This window comes from Crinia signifera, chromosome 9 (assembly GCF_055691185.1).
Source record: "Crinia signifera chromosome 9, ASM5569118v1, whole genome shotgun sequence".
Lineage (NCBI taxonomy): Eukaryota > Metazoa > Chordata > Amphibia > Anura > Myobatrachidae > Crinia > Crinia signifera.
The window spans coordinates 126,990,168-127,008,278 of record NC_139225.1 but is presented as its reverse complement, the minus strand read 5'-3'; the positions used below and the strand labels follow the sequence as shown (position 1 = coordinate 127,008,278).

General features: G+C 45.5%; 1 protein-coding gene across 2 annotated transcripts in view; it reads right to left on the bottom strand.

The window, feature by feature from the left end:
* Nucleotides 1-2,764: 2,764 nt before the first annotated feature.
* COQ8B (coenzyme Q8B) overlaps nucleotides 2,765-18,111 on the bottom strand; it is a 43,242-nt gene continuing 27,895 nt past the window's right edge. For both annotated transcript variants that reach the window (XM_083159708.1, XM_083159707.1), the window contains one exon: nucleotides 2,765-13,407. In XM_083159708.1, the coding sequence (XP_083015834.1) occupies nucleotides 13,129-13,407 (279 nt within the window). In that variant the 3' untranslated portion in view covers nucleotides 2,765-13,128. The remainder of the gene's footprint in view (nucleotides 13,408-18,111) is intronic.

The window sequence follows — 18,111 nt, the reverse complement described above, 5'->3', positions numbered from 1 at the left end:
AAAAGGTGCTACTAACTGAAGACACCAATAGGAAAAAACGTGCTACTAACTGAAGACACCAATAGGAAAAAGGTGCTACTAACTGAAGACACCAATAGGAAAAAATGTGCTACTAACTGAAGACACCAATAGGAAAAAGGTGCTACTAACTGAAGACACCAATAGGAAGAAAAAAATGTGCTACTAACTGAAGACGCCAATAGGAAAAATGTGCTACTAACTGAAGACGCCAATAGGAAAAATGTGCTACTAACTGAAGACGCCAATAGGAAAAATGTGCTACTAACTGAAGACGCCAATAGGAAAAATGTGCTACTAACTGACGACACCAATAGGAAAAATGTGCTACTAACTGACGACACCAATAGGGAAAAGGTGCTACTAACTGAAGACACCAATAGGAAAAATGTGCTACTAACTGACGACACCAATAGGGAAAAGGTGCTACTAACTGAAGACACCAATAGGAAAAAGGTGCTACTAACTGACGACACCAATAGGGAAAAGTGCTACTAACTGAAGACACCAATAGGAAAAATGGGTACTTATGTAATATCTGGACTCCCGTTTTTCTTATGAGACCGCATCCCCTCGCGGGGCTCGCTGCACTCACCACACTATATAAAATCAACTCCATGCGTAGTTGGATAGTAGGAGGTATGAAAAAATGGGGTGCATTTAACATGGGAGTCCAGATAATACATAAGTACCGAAAAATGTGCTACTAACTGACGACACCAATAGGGAAAAGGTGCTACTAACTGACGACACCAACAGCTCTCTAAGTGTATATACAGTATGAAAGTAAAGCAGGGGTGGTGTGTAATGTGTATATATATATATACATACATACATACATACATACATACATACACACACACACTGTATATAGATTTTTTTCAACACATGTCAACAGCATAATAAAATATCAAGTTGAAAGGTAGTCAACAAAATTATCAATGTAAAGATAGTCCAAAAACCGTGTTTATGTCAGATGCTGTGAATGTCAGCATGTCTGTCGTTATTATAAACAGGACAACATTCTAAATGCCAATATTATGCCAGTGATGAGGACAATAAAGATAAATCAAAGTTAGGATACTGGGAGAAGCTGTATACAGAGATCTGTTGAGCCCCTTACACACTACGCGATGCTGGCTGTGACTGATATAGATAATATAACTGCCTCACATCACCGAGGTCATTGCTTCGATTCCCACCATGGCTCTAACTGTGCAGCGTTTGTATATTCTCCCTGTGCTTGCGTGGGTTTCCTCCGGGTACTCCGGTTTCCTCCCACAATCCAAAAATATACTGGTAGGTCAATTGGCTTCCAACAAAATTAACCCTAGAATGTCTATGTGTGTACATGTGGTAGGGAATATAGATTGTAAGCTCCACTGGGGCAGGGACTGCTGTGAGTGTTCAAAAATACTCTGTAAAGCGCTGCAGAATAGGTGTGCGCTATATAAGAAACTGTTAATAAATAAAATATTAAGTTTACACACTGAACGATATTGGTTAATGATATCGTTCAGGGACATCACCGGTACCTGCCAAACATATGTATAGGCTACATTGCCAAATTGACCTGCATGTACAGCCAATGGCAGGGGTCGTTAACAATGCGCGGGAGCACGCAACAATAGCGTTATGGAGTATACGCACTACTAGAGGCCTGCGATATCTTTCACAGTCTCCTCTAGGGTGTATGGGGATTACAGTAGCCTGGAACAGACTCAGGAGTGCAGGTCACTGTGACTATGGTATAATACAGAGTGCAGCAGGTTGATTGGAAAAGTCAGATACAAGGCAGACTAAGGCCCCATACACACCAGAACGACCAGGATCGTCTAACGATCGGCTACCGATTTGGCGTGCACTTTCCTGGTGCGCTCTCCCGCTGCCGGTAAACGACTAGGGAACGATCATGTTCCCTGGTGCACACGATTAGCTAACGATCCGACATCGGTAACGATGGTCGTACGACCGTCGGATGTGCGGATCGTTAGTAAATCGCGAGTACAGTGGTACAGTCGTTTTTAAAATGTTAATAAGGGGCAGGGCTAGCATAGTGGGGCAAGGGGGAAGGAAAAAAGAAAACAAAGAATATGGGCTGGGCTAGCAGAGGGGGTACAAAGACTAGGGGCCATTTTGCAGGACCTCATTTCTGCTTTGTGACTAGTGAGGCTTGGTGTATACCTGCTGAACGCTGCACATTGCTATTTTTGGCTGCTTTGTTTTTGCTTTGCACTACAAAGTTTGCTTTTTGCTTTTCCCATACTGCTATTTGCGTTATGGATTCTGCCCAGCAAGATTTCCTGCTTTCCTACGCTGTGCTCAGGGTGAGGAGGATGAGGGCCCAGCGCAGGAAGGCTCGATCTTGCTGGACCAAGCAGTGGCTCCTGGGCCGACAGGCGCGGTCTCATATGCCCCTGCTGATGGAGATTCGCGAGAATAATCCCCAGGATTATCGGAATTTCCTTCGCATGGACGATGAGACCTTCCAGGAGCTGCTGCGTCTGGTCACCCCCCACATCCAGAAGCAGGATACCAAGTACCGGATGGCTATCCCTGCTGAGGACCGGCTGGTGGTGACCCTCCGTTTCTTGGCTACAGGACGATCGCTGGCGGACCTAAAGTTTGGATCCATCATTTCCCCGCAAGCGTTGGGACTCATCATCCCGGAGACCTGTAAAGCCATCGTGAAGGTCCTGCAGCATCAGTATTGCAAGGTAAGTAAAAATGTACTAGACACGTGTAGTGAAAATAACTGTTTTTTTATTAAATAAGTAAAAGACTGCAATATTTTTTTACAAATGTACTGAGGTAGAGACAATTTTTTGTTGTAGAAATATAAAAAAGGTACAAAAACAGTATTGCTACTATTACAGCTCTGTCCTGGCATGAGGTAGAGAAAAGTAAATTTTTTTGAAAAAAATGCACTTTTTGGCTACATCACGTGTTGCATAGTGCAGATGCAATGGTCCCGGCACCATTGATGTGCACTATGCACCACGTGAAGCTTTGAGGCATCTGCAATGCTGCACCCTGCATGCAGCAATGGTGACATCACGAATAAAATATTAGCAAAGTGCCCAAAAAAGTATAATACTGAACATACAACCAAACAGAAGTCACCTTGCCATGCGGTCACAGGTAGCATTGCAGATGCTGCATGTAGCACAGATCATAAAAACACCCTCATGCATCTGTGGTGCATAGAACAGAAGCAATAGTCCCGGCCCCATTGCTCTGAACTATGCACCACAGCTGCAGGAAGGTGTTTTCAGTATTTGTGCAACAAGCAGCATCTGCAATACTGCACCCTGCATGCAGCAATGGTGACATCACGAATAAAATATTAGCAAAGTGCCCAAAAAAGTATAATACTGAACATACAACCAAACAGAAGTCACCTTGCCATGCGGTCACAGGTAGCATTGCAGATGCTGCATGTAGCACAGATCATAAAAACACCCTCATGCATCTGTGGTGCATAGAACAGAAGCAATAGTCCCGGCCCCATTGCTCTGAACTATGCACCACAGCTGCAGGAAGGTGTTTTCAGTATTTGTGCAACAAGCAGCATCTGCAATACTGCACCCTGCATGCAGCAATGGTGACATCACAGATAAAATATTAGCAAAGTGCCCAAAAAAGTATAATACTGAACATACAACCAAACAGAAGTCACCTTGCCATGCGGTCACAGGTAGCATTGCAGATGCTGCATGTAGCACAGATCATAAAAACACCCTCATGCATCTGTGGTGCATAGAACAGAAGCAATAGTCCCGGCCCCATTGCTCTGAACTATGCACCACAGCTGCAGGAAGGTGTTTTCAGTATTTGTGCAACAAGCAGCATCTGCAATACTGCACCCTGCATGCAGCAATGGTGACATCACAGATAAAATATAAGCAAAGTGCCCAAAAAAGTATAATACTGAACATACAGCCAAACAAGAAGCTGCAACATGCAGCATCAGAAAAAATGCATAGCATCTTACGACAAATCCTGTAATAAAACAGGGGTGTCATCAGTCCCCGTACCCTCTTCCAGCAATGAAGAGTACAGATGGGTGTAGCGAGGAGGTGTGGTTGATATGCTAGAGGATTGTCCGCTAGTTGGTGTTGTTTCCTGCAACGAGGCAGGGATGGGCGATGTTAATTCGGTACTGGTGGATGGTGTATCTTCCCACGGTACAAGGCCGGCCAAATGCGTCTGAAATGACAAACGGCGAATGCGACCCATAAACACCAGCTCACTGCAGACACGTTCAAAAGCCATCTGTTGTGCGGGTTCCAATTGGCGTAAGCTCTCTGCCACATATTTCCCATATGTGTCAAAACGGTCTGGGGGCCTACGCAGCACCTCTTCAGCTCGCTGTAGCAATTCATCCTCTGGTTCATGGACCGGCTTACATCTTTTTTTTTTTCTTTTTTGGGTCGTTACCGGCGGTGTGGGTGTTTCTGGCACTCCGCTAAATGTACCTGAGGATACAGGGCCAGACTGTTCCAGGGGTGGGTTTGTGCAGATCTCTTTTTCTGTACTTGTGGTCTGTTGAAAAAAAAACACAAAGACATGTCAAACTAATGTTTTTTTTCTATTTCTTTTTCTCCCAGTTCCCCAACACCGTGCAAGAGTGGAAAGATATTGCTGCGGAATTTGAGGACACTTGGAATTTCCCTAATTGTGGAGGAGCTATTGACGGCAAACACGTGCGCATCAACCAGCCACCCCACAGTGGATCTTATTACTTTAATTATAAAGGGTACTTCAGCATAGTGCTGATGGCTGTGGTGAATGCCAATTATGAATTTATTTTTCTGGATGTCGGCAGGAATGGGCGAGCCTCAGATGGTGGAACTTTGAAGGACACAAAGTTCTACCACAGGCTCGTCTCCAACAGCATGCACTTGCCGACAGTCCAGGAAACCAAACATGGTCTGAATTTTGTGTTCGTGGCGGATGAGGCATTTGGACTTCATGAACACATCATGAAGCCATATGCCAAAAGGGGACTAGACCACGACAAAAGGGTCTTCAATTACAGGCTGTCCAGGGCACGGCGGCTTGTGGAAAGTGCGTTCGGTATCATGGCTAGCCGATTTCGCATTTTCCACACGGCCATAAACCTGCGCCTGGACAAAATAGATTGGGCCGTCATGGCGTGCTGTGTCCTGCACAATTTGTTGCGCCGGAAAGAAAGGCCCAATCGCCAAAGTGGACCAGCGCCTGATGAGGACCCAGAAGAGCCAAGGGAAGTAGCCCCAATCTCATCCCTGCAAACGCCGGCACTGCAGTATCGAGGGAGTGCGCGTGCCAAACAGGTCAGGGATGAGTACAAGGCCTACTTCAATGGAGTGGGTGCTGTCCCTTGGCAGGAGGACCACATATAATTGGCCGGCAAATGAATTTAAAGTGGAGACAAAAAACTGAAAAAACTTGTGTAATCAGTGGGATGGTACTTACCGATAAGGCCTGTGAACTTTCATCCTGTACTGGCACCACGTCATCTGTTTCGCTCTCTACCATGAGGCAAAGCCCCGTCCTTGGTAACTCCTGGCTCAAGGTGAAGCAAATCAGGTCGTAGTACCAAAGGGACGTTTCATAGACATCTGCTGCTCCTGCCCCTGATTTTTTGGACGCCTGTATCTTTTTGTGTTCCTTGAGGAACACAGTCCGCAGGTTTTGGATTTTCTTTTTGACCCATTCGGAGTTGGCATCTGGGTTGTGACTGCGGCTGAACTGGACAAGGTCCTCCAGGGCTTGACTGCGCTTTACTTTATTGCTGTAGTCCTTTGATTTGGTTTTCCAAAGGCACTCATGTTCCCTGTATTGTTCGATGAATGCCTCAATGAACTCTCTTTCTTTTTGTATGGCTTGTGACATGTCTGCCCAAAAAAAAAATATTTAACAATAAATATACATTCACACAATGAAGGAAAATTAAATGTATTATTATTTCTTAAAAGGACATTAGGAAGACAGTACAGTTGGGGTGGGCTGCTGTGTCCTAATTAGCAGGCCAGTGGATACACAGTACAGGTGGGGTGGGCTGCTGTGTCCTAATTAGCAGGCCAGTGGATACACAGTACAGGTGGGGTGGGCTGCTGTGTCCTAATTAGCAGGCCAGTGGATACACAGTACAGGTGGGGTGGGCTGCTGTGTCCTTATTAGCAGGCCAGTGGATACACAGTACAGGTGGGGTGGGCTGCTGTGTCCTAATTAGCAGGCCAGTGGATACACAGTACAGGTGGGGTGGGCTGCTGTGTCCTAATTAGCAGGCCAGTGGATACACAGTACAGGTGGGGTGGGCTGCTGTGTCCTAATTAGCAGGCCAGTGGATACACAGTACAGGTGGGGTGGGCTGCTGTGTCCGAATTAGCAGGCCAGTGGATACACAGTACAGGTGGGGTGGGCTGCTGTGTCCTAATTAGCAGGCCAGTGGATACACAGTACAGGTGGGGTGGGCTGCTGTGTCCTAATTAGCAGGCCAGTGGATACACAGTACAGGTGGGGTGGGCTGCTGTGTCCTAATTAGCAGGCCAGTGGATACACAGTACAGGTGGGGTGGGCTGCTGTGTCCTAATTAGCAGGCCAGTGGATACACAGTACAGGTGGGGTGGGCTGCTGTGTCCTAATTAGCAGGCCAGTGGATACACATTACAGGTGGGGTGGCCTGCGGCGGCCTGTTTACATTGCTGCGCCTGGCACACTGTGCAACCTGCGGTGGGGCACCATTGGTGGACAGTGGGGACACATACAGGTGGGGTGGGCTGTGCTGTGACCAACAAACAGTGGTGGGCAGTGGGGACACATTACAGGTGGGCACCATTGGTGGACAGTGGGGAAGGGCTTTTGTAGAGGGCTGCGTGCAGTTCACATACCTGTTTTTTGTTTTGGCAGCTTCCCACGCCGAGAACCTCCGTAGCTGTGCTGTCTGCGGCATCCACGAGGCAAAATGGCTGCGGTGGGAGTGTCTTTATAAACAAGCCGGATTGGAACGACGGTCCGTACGACGGGAGCACACACAATGTGCTTCAGATGTGCATACAATCAGCACCCGACCTGCGGTCGGATTGGAGATTCTGCTGCAGGAGGCAAAATCTCCAATGCGACACACGACGTGACGGGAGCGCGCATCCCGTCGCAAACGATCCTGATTGTGAGTGAAAAACGAACGATTGACCCACAATGCATGCACAACCGTCGTTACAACGGTCGAAATTAGCCCTAATCGTGAGCTAATCTTTCTGGTGTGTATGGGGCCTTACAGTCACTGCGAGAGGGACACAAGAGCACAGAACAGCCACATCTCCACAGCACATTGAGGCGCCTGCCCGAAGACAAAGGGGAAATTGATGAACTGATCCGTGAACTAGAGGTTTCCACATTAAAAGGAAGAGTAAAACCACAGAATTAGACATTAATATTACAATAGACGACTGCCTTTAATGCCCTGTCTCAGCATTGTAAAGATTTTTAATATGGAATTTCTTGAGCTTGATATAGCTTGGCCTGCAGGCAAAAATCAGTAACGAGTATGGTTAGAAATGAACTTGCTTGGTACACAATGACAGAATGCGAACCTGCCTAACCGGTACAACGTCTGTCCCACAGAGCTATGTGCGGGGTGTTTGTAGAAGCAAGCGCGTCATAATAAGGGCAGGAAAGTCTGACTTCTACCCCTTTCAGATACAAAGGGGTAGAAGGGCATGGGGAGTCTGAAAGGGTCAGGGGATACGGTCATAACCCTATGAAGGTCGACAGCTGAAATAGGTGGACGTGGCTGAGGTCGACACAAGCAGTAGATCAACAAGGGGAAAGTCAACAGTCAAAAGGTCGACGTGAGTGTCAATTTTTTTATTTAGCCGACAGGCGGTATTTCAAACGCTACCATCCACGATGGTGTGTTGGGAGATGACATCATCTCCAAGTGTCCACTACAAGAGGGGTGACATTGCTTAGGTCGACACCTGAAATAGTCCTTCATGCCTACGGTCAACATGGTTGGAATGTCGACACAAGCTGTAGGCCGACATGGGTTTTTCACATTCTTTTAAGCAGGCGTGCCAACAAGTGGGGTGTCATGCCCTACCATCCACTAAAGTGTGGAGGGAGAATAGAATAGTATGTTGAGCGTAGCGAGGCACTGTGCCCGAAGCATGGCGAGCGCAGCAAGCCATGCGAGGTGACACGGTACACCAATACGGTATCAATGCCGACATTAGGGACAACAAAAAGATAGAAAAGAAATCCCCATTTAGACCTGCCGATCCAGCTATTGTCGAACCAATGCTTGCGTCAAACCTTAGGCATGTTGACCTATTTAATGTGTCGACCTTCATTGGTTGATCCAATGCAGTTCAATCCAATATTGGTTGACCGAATGACCCATACCCAAGGCTACAACCACCAGTTAGTAAATGGGACTGTGTAAGCCTTGAATAAGAATCGGTCCAATCGCACTGGATAATTGTTAGTATTATCCTTCTAGGGCCATGGTGGGAAAGGGTTTGCAAGCTGGGTCACACCCAGGTACAAAATCCCAGGTGTGACCCGGCCTGCATAGTGAAAAATGGGTAATAGCTTTATAGCTATGTATTTATATAATCAGGCTAGGAGAGACGGTTCGTGCATGATTTCATAAATACATGGGGAACAGCACTTCGAGAAACTAGAACAAAAAATACATTCATGGTGAAAGATACCAGAGTGCAGGAACAATCCAGCACAGGCACAATACCAAACCACAGCTTATAGTAGACCATTAGCAGGTGCCATCATTCCGTAGACCTGCAGCGGACAGCATTCAACACGGACTGTTTAGGCTCAGTGCACGTAGACCACTACTAGCTCCTTGTACCTAGCTTCTACTAGCTTCTGACTCAAGTATCCCAAACTTTCCTCTATGTGCATAAGAGTGTACGAGGTCAGGGTGTGTTCCATATGACTCACCCTCTGTGGAGTTCTTCTAACACATTCTTATAGACAGATAAAATGAAAGCGGACAGGATCCTATTCCAAAGAAAGGCAGCTGGTTCCACACACAGCAGCTGCTCTTCCATACAGATAATACGAATGCGCAGATATGTTGTAAAGTGGACACTTTGATTTGGAAACCAGTTCTCTTTGCACTAATACTGTGAGCATTAAAGCAACACAACTAAGTAATAGGTTCCAAGCGAACCAGTGCCTGCACAGTGCCCTCTAGAGGCCAAACAGAAGAAAAGGGGGAAAAAAAGTGTTTTTAAATAATGTAGACAGAGTGAAGAATATAGTAATAAAAAAAAAAACAATGGACCAATATAAAATGTGGAAGAGATGATATAACATGCAGTACAGAAAGGGTAGATAAATGTACAAGAGGGAATGTGATCTAAAACAAGGAGGAAATGGAAGAGGTGATATAAAGTGCATATAGGGGTTAGGAGGGGGGGTGGGGGTATATACAGTGTGTTGTAACATGCTCAGTATGAGCTCAGATTCTCCGCAATGAGTTAACGTTGACCCCAATTTCCCCTCTGCTCAGTGAGTTCTTTTGCTTACAGTTAAATAGGTTTTCCGACCTTTTCATAAACTTAGCTTCTGGGAATCCAGTTACAGTAAATTCATTGTGCCTTGGTCATTGACCCTCGCCAAGTGAACTTCACTACCCTGCAGGGTTTTGTGTGCAGCATTACACACTGCCAAGGAGAGGCGGCTGAGATCCTCAAACTCTCTCCGAGAGATGTACATGGGGAATTCTGCAACTCCTCATAAGAAGGAAAGAAAAATGGACAAACACAAGAATGAAGACAAATAAATGTATGTATATATCAACACTCTCTTATATGGAGTCAAGAAGAATTCACTGTTGATCTCCAGAAAAAGTGGTGGACACAGAAACTATTGATTACTATGGCAACCACCTGACCACTCCCCTAGGTCAGAACGGTAGAAACTCTACACTCACAAACACTTAAATATATTTCAGTGGGAGCTACACGCGTGTGCAAACGTTCTGTTCAGGTCCTGCTGCTTCTAGAAGGAAAGGTATGTGCGTCGGCACTTTGACAGGCCAAAGGTCACCACTTACAATAGGAAAAGTAGACATGAAAAAAAGGCGGCGATTATTTTTTTTTTTAATTTTTCCCCTAAAACAGGTGTTCTTCCATTCTTGGCTATCCAAGTGGACAAAGGGAGAATTTCAAAGTGTGCTGAGCACAGCGAGGCACCGTGCCTGAAGCATAGCGAGTAATGCACTACAATTATATGTTGTCCTTGTCGACATATGTCAACATAGACACCAAAAACTCATGTCTGCCTTTTCCATGAAGGCCTATTTCTTTTGTCGAGCTTTCTGCCTAAGCCATGTCGACCTGTTAAGGTGTCAACCTATGCCCTGTCAGTTAATAGTGGTCAACCTTCTTATAGTTGACCCCAAGACCCAGACCCAAAGGTAAACATACGTGTGACATTTGCAATGGTTAACAACCAACACTCACTATAACCAGGGTGTATTGGGGGGATTACATTTAGGATAGGAAAAAAAAAAAGTATATCCGACTGTCATTAGTCTATTCCACATGTAGCCTTATCAGCCTTATATGAGGCTTTTATAGTCCCGTAATAGAAATGATGCAACACGAATGAGCCCTAGAAGATTACTAATCTGCATCACGTTGGTAAGCCAATGACAGGATCCAACCACACAGCTAGACCCACACATACGGGCCATCAGTGATCCAGCCACCTGATGCTCTGGCCCATGTAGGAAGCCTTTATGGTTTACATCCATCCTACAGATGCATCGCAACAGTGGTTAATGGCTTACAACTATTTAGCAACTTATAGAATACATTTGCTTCTTCTAGGCGAATTTAATTTTTTTTTTTAGCCAAAAGCCATTGAGGTCGATCTGTGCTCTAACAGTCATTTCCACAGAGTAACAATAAATCCAGCACAGGGTTTTCTGTATAAATAATTTAATAAAACTTTTGACATTTTACACACAGTGGCTGGCTTCTTTGGTGACGGAACACAATGCCATATAAATTAGCAGGGAGACTGGTACTGTGCATGCTAAAGATGGTGGAAGTAAGAATAAGTCCGTCTTGTAACAGGTTACAGAGAGAACAGTAATCAGAGGACTGTACTCTAGAAGGACCTTGGACAGATGCAAACTGTCCTTGTCTAGATTCTGCCACTGGCTGACCTGTATGGGTGCTGGCAATTCATCACCCTTACAGCAGATGTGTAGGGAGTAGTGAAGAGCATTTAATTTGACTGTTGGAAAAAGGTTCATTCAATATGGATGTACGGGTATTGTAGAAGGAGAAGCGTCATCCTGCATTTGTCGGTTGGTAGGTATCAATGGTAGCTTTAGATAGCAGCTTCGGATATGCTTTTGGTCTTGTGCCAGCGGAATAAGCCTCAGATCAGATAGACGGGTCTGCACGAGGGGAGCACCCATACACCACACTATCGAAGTGGTCTGCTGCCTATACCCAGATCAGATGGTTCAGTCTGCACGAGGGGAGCACCCATACACCACGCTATCGAAGTGGTCTGCTGCCTATACCCAGATCAGATGGTTCAGTCTGCACGAGGGGAGCACCCATACACCAGGCTATTGAAGCGGTCTGCTGCCTATACCCAGATCAGATGGTTCAGTCTGCACGAGGGGAGCACCCATACACCACGCTATCGAAGTGGTCTGCTGCCTATACCCAGATCAGATGGTTGGGTCTGCATGAGGGGAGCACCCATACACCACGGTATCGAAGTGGTCTGCTGCCTTTACCCAGATCAGATGGTTGGGTCTGCACGAGGGGAGCACCCATACACCACGCTATCGAAGCGGTCTGCTGCCTATACCCAGGTCAGATGGTTGGGTCTGCATGAGGGGAGCACCCATACACCACGGTATCGAAGTGGTCTGCTGCCTATACCCAGATCAGATGGTTGGGTCTGCATGAGGGGAGCACCCATACACCAGGCTATCGAAGCAGTCTGCTGCCTATATCCAGATCAGATAGACGGGTCTGCATGAGGTGAACACCCATACACCACACTATCGAAATGGTCTGCTGCCTATATAAAGAAACTTCCAATATTACAGTGATCTTAAATAGGTTTACTGCGGAGAAGCTTCTGTAACTTTTCCCATACACTATATATAGGTTTATTAAATCTGGATTTATCTAGCACACAAATTTGAGGTTGTTTATAGGTACTAGGAAAAGGGCCTTTGCCAGCAGCAGCAATGATCCGGAGTGCACGGAGGTCTAGAATATTCTGAGTTGGCCTAAATCTCTTAGCAGGAGCTGCTCACTTTAATCCATTTACTTATATAATCTGGTGAGGAAATATAAGCCCCGTCTCTGGGTTTTTGGAGACATATCATTGCCTGGAACCAGGGCGACCTATTTTACATTGTTCCCAAGTCCTGCTGTCAACAGGGAAATTTCCCAGGGAATCCTATCTTCCTGAACAACGAGGCAGCTTCAAAGGACACGCAATAGCGGATTAAGTGATTAATTATATAAAATGAAATAAGAAGTTACTGAAAGTCAAGCCACAATTTGGAGAAGGCCTGAGTTTTCAAAGCTTTCTGACATACATTCAACAGAAAAGCATTCAGCGCGGTGAGGGAAGTAAAACTCGTTATATAGGAAATCTCGAGTCCGGTAGCCTCACTCTGATAAAGATCAGAGAAGTCTGTGTATTAACCAGACAAGACATTGGTTTACCCAGAATGCTTGTCTTAGCAGGATGGGCCCATATTGATAGCTGAAAAAGGCGGGTACCAAGTCTCACAGACTAATAAACCATTCCAGAACAACGGTCACAAATATAGACACGCCTAACAAGCGATACAATCACCGCCATTTTCAATCAAGCAAATGAGTGGAAGCGCACTTTAAAAACCCAATCTGCGAAAACACCTTACAATTCAGAGTAGAGGATATAACCAGACGGCCAGTCAAGTATGAAAAGAGAAAACAGTCAATAATACAAAACGACAGCTTGGGTTGGTTTTGGTTGATGGATTTTCCCGCTATTCCTCACAGCGGAATTTCAAGTAAAAGATAAACATGGCGAATTGGTGTAATCCGAGGCCGGCGGCTTCACCTCTCAACCCCGTTGTGCCCAGTATTGTCGGTAAACCCCATCAAACAGCTCTTTACATGGAATGACAGCCTTGAGCTTGGCGCAGATGAGAAATGAGCCAGCCATCTTGCGGTGCAGAGAGTAAGTTTCCTCAGGCGGAGGAGTGAGCCGGTGTTTCAGCATGACAGGGATTAAGTCGTGGATCCTTTGGGTGGTGTTCTGCGTGCCGAAATTGAATGGCTCCTCAGAGGTGAAAGCTTCACCTAAAATCATCACTGCATCCACGTGCGCCTCCTCGAACACCTGGGGAACAGCACAAATCAGTAATGAGGATTAATTATGGTAATACATGTGTGTAATCTGATTGGGTAGCAGTCACATCCTCCATTGGGTCACACAACAATAGAATGGCTGCCAAATACAGTAAGAACACCTATGTTGAAAATGCCCCTGTAATGAGCACAGTAATCTAATGAAAATGCAGATGTGATTTATGCAATAGGCACGCCCCTTAAATAAGAGACCAATGTCTAAGACTGCAGAACTGTGGTACTTTAAGAACACTGCTCTTTCTTTGATTTTTCTGTCACACAGAATCCTGACAGCTAAATGGTTCCATAATATTTCCCGCACTCTTGAAACCACAAGGCAGATGTATTAAATCTGGAGAACAGTTCAAATCGAAGGTGATAATGCACCAGTCTATCAGCCCTTAACAGTCATTATTCAAACTCAGCCTGTAACTAGGCCGTTAGGAGCTGATTGGCTACTGCATTTTCCCCTTCGACGTCCTCTCTTCTCCTGGCTGCTCCCATATTCCTGAGCTGCTATTGTATTATTCGCATCCCTGCCTAACTAGCAGTATATACACCTGCCTGAGAAATTGTCTGGGACCTTCATGGAATGTGACAGTTGGAGGGAAAACATGTTGACTATTCCTGCTCTACTGTCTTCCCTTCACTTCCCATGATCCTCAAGACACGAACCCTAACAATGGCGTGTGGACTACACAAGGACAGGAGAATTGTACATTAATATTTATAGGTTTCTTTAATAAAAAAATAAAAAAACTGAACATTTCTAGCAAATGGAACAATGTAATATCGCAAATAAGCAAACAGAACATTACACATACACTACTGTATATATACACACTATGCTGCTGAGGGCATAGCAATGCTGAAAAAGGGCTATAGAGCACAGGTTCTCAAAGTCGGTCCTCAGGGCCCCACACAGCGCATGTTTTGCAGGTCTCCTCACAGAATCAAGTGAAAATAATTAGCTCCACCTGTGGATCTTTGAAAATTGTGTCAGTAATGAGTTCACCTAGCGGGTGACCTGGAAATCGTGTACTGTGTGGGGTCCTCAGGACAAAGTTTGAGAACCACTGCTATAAAGTCTGGGACCTTCCAGCTCTTGCATTGGGGGCTATAATCCAAGTCAAAGCCTTTCCCGCAAATATCACAGGTTTATTTACCAGAGCAGGCTGTATCCGAATAAGCTGACTATCCGTACAATTTGTAATAGTCACATTTAATCCAGGAGGAACTCAACGCTCAGCTATGATCATAAGAGGCATTTGTTGCATTATAATCTGACATTGAACAGATCATCACTTTAAGAGATGTCCCCGGCTTTTCTGCCCGTCAAATCCCTAAAACTCACAATGGCCCTGGAGAACGAGGCTGCCTTGGATGTGTTACAGCATAGAACCTACAACAATGAAAACATAACACAGCAATGTCCTGGCCAGGCTGCGATACGGACAGTGTGTTCCTAACAGTGCAGACACCAACTATTCTGATGATTTCACATGGTCACAGAAACAGAGCCCGGCTGATACACACACACGTCACTTCGGTCCATGGAGAAATCGTCTGGACAATGCCAGCATGACCATCTCTAAAGTAAGGGCCTGTGGTCAGACTAGTTAGCAAGGCTGCAATTTTTGCAGATGGACAAAACCAAGCTGCACTGCAGGTGGGGCAGATGTAACAAGTTCAGAGAGTTAGATTTGGGTGGGGTGTGTTGAAACAGATATCTATATTGCAGTGCTAAAATAAAAAACAGCCAGTATTTACCCTGTACAGAAACAAAATAACTCCCCAAATTCTAACTCTCTGCACGTTACATCTGCCCCACCGGCAGTGCAGCATTGCTTTGTTCATCTGTCTATTGCGATATATTTCCAACTGTCTGCAATCACATTTCTGCTTGCGAAGCAGTCTGCAGGCACATATAGGAATAGGGACACCTTGAAATGCAGAGTTCCCCATTGTCCTGTTAGAATAAGACCAGCTTACCAAACTTACTTCCTACATGTGGGACATGTGACAACAGTCATTAGGAACTAGACATGTATTCCTATGTAGGGTGCAAAATATCCCATCCATGTACGCACGCTACTGAAGTTGGCTTATTTACACACAGCACCAGACAGAACAGTTCTGTGCACATACACATGGTCACTTGCGGCACAGGTGATGGAAAGCGTGATCCATGGCTTCGCTTGTGAGTGCATGCACTGGTTTCTCTACAGCACGTGCACAGCATGGGTTACTCTGCAAGATTTGGTCACAAAGCCCATTACGTGTTCCCTAACTACTTGCAAAGACCCACTGATAATCCTTTAACAATGGAAGAGACAATTCTGTCAAGTCTGATGGGATGGAACCCCAATGTTACACCCCGAATGATCATGGATAGGGGTGTAGGAGATTTACTTTACTGCATAATCTACACCTGGGGTAGCCAACCCTAGTCCTCGAGAGCTACCAACAGTTCATGTTTTGCAGGTCTCCTCACAGAATCACAAGTGAGCTAATTAGCTCCAGCTGTGGATCTTTTAAAATGTGTCAGTGATTAATGAGTGCAGCTGTGCAGCAGCTAGGTTGTCTGGAAAATGTGAACTGTTGGTAGCTCTCGAGGGCTAGGGTTGGCTACCACTGATCTACACCAACAGCAGCGATACAATCCAGCAATCTGCCCAGAGACTTCCAATGAATATTCAGAAATGAGCAGAGTTAGGACTGAGCCAGCTACTCACATGCGGTGTAATAGTTAGCATTACTGCCTCACAGCGCTGAGGCTTGATTCCCTCCATGGCCCCAACTGTGTGGAGTTTGTATATTCTCCCCGTGCTTACGCAGGTTTCCTCCGGGTACTCCGGTTTCCTCCCACAATCCAAAAATATACTGCTGGCTAATTGGTTCCCAACAAATTAACCCTAGAATGTCTGTGTGCGCGTGTACATGTGGTAGGGAATATAGATTGTAAGCTCCACTGGGGCAGGGACTGATGTGAATGTTTAAATATTATCTCTAAAGCGCTGCGGAATCTGGGTGCGCTATATAAGGAACTGCTAATAAATAAATAATACTGATGGCTGCATGAAATGCGAGTCTGGCAGTCATCAGGGTATCTGGCCTGCAGAATAAAGAGTCCCGTATAAAAAAAAAAAAACCAAAAAAAAAACCCCTAATCTTCCAGAGTGGACATACAGGTTTAGACAGAGAACTCACAGAATTTACGTCACGCATCACATGTGGGCTATGTTCACCCCATTATTATTTTGATACAGTGCAAATTGGGAGCCAGAAGAGTTTACGCAACGGAATCTGCTGCGCTATATAAGAAACTGTAAATAAACAAACTATTTGGTGCACCCACTGTATGGGTATGGGAAGCTTTGTTTGGAGCGTGTGTATGTAGATACGGAGCTGGCATACTGTACTTTGTGTCTGTAAAGACTATATAGGGCGCTATCTTATTAGCCTAGACGCTGTTTCGGATGATAAAGATGGGCGGATATCATGATTAATGAACGATGGTCATTATTGTGGTATCCAATTAGTGGCTGTATTATTGCCAGAGAATGGACCTGCGATCGGGTGATAATACATGGGATCAAGTCCCCGGTCCCACGAGGCATGCTCTGCAGGTAATTGGGGCTAAGATCTGCCGACATCTGGACAGGATGGCCACCCGCGAACCTATTAGCAGCGGTAAAGTACTGCTGCTAATAGGATACATCCTATATAGGGTTGGTGTCTGAACACACTATATATAGACTATGGAGGGTGTATAAACAGAGTTAAGGTGCCCATACACTAGTAAGATTTATCTTCAGATCTGGCTGGTTATGGATGAGTGACAGTTTGTCAGTTTTCCAGCATTTCCAAGCAAATGGTCAACTGTCATTTGCTCTCATCCATAACCAGGTTTTTGTTCCAACCAGCCAGATCTGAAGATAAATCTGCGTGTGTATGGCCACTTTTACCCTAATTAATGCTGGAAGCATTTCCACAGTACCTGCAATCGGCACTGTGACCCTGCACCACCGCATCCTCCGCTCATCTTGCTTCTGCCTTTCTCTAATTAGAGAAGGTCAATGATCAGAAATAACAAACCGCTGTGGGGTAAATTTACTAAAATTAAAGTTCTTTTGAAGATGCGATATTGCCCATAGCAACCAATCAGATTATATTTATTATCTTCGAGCACAGTGGTTCTCAACCGCGGTCCTCAGGACCCCCCAAACAGTGCACGTTTTCCAAGTCACCCTGCAAGATCACAGGTGGGGCTAATTATGTCACCTGTGATTCTGTGCGGGGACCTGGAAACCGTGCACTGTTGGTGGGTCCTGAGGGCCGAGGTCAAGAACCACTGATCTAGAAGATGCAAAATAATTAAGTAAATTCTGATTGGTTAGCCAATAGCATCATTCCATGTGAAATGGAACTCCCCTTGTAGTAAAATTCTCCATGGCAATAGCCAACCTAAATGTCTCCATCACCTGTGTAACTAACAACATGCATTCTCCCTTAGTATATTGTAAGCACCACCATCGTACAGAGACCATGCAGTTCACCAAAGGGAACAGTGATTTCCCTCCCAATAGCTCTGCTGCTGGCACTACACAAACAATGATACTTTTGGCTTCTCCTGCCCCCTAGTGTACCACACTGTAGTCGGATTCAGTATTGAATCCCGGCGGTCGGGATCCCG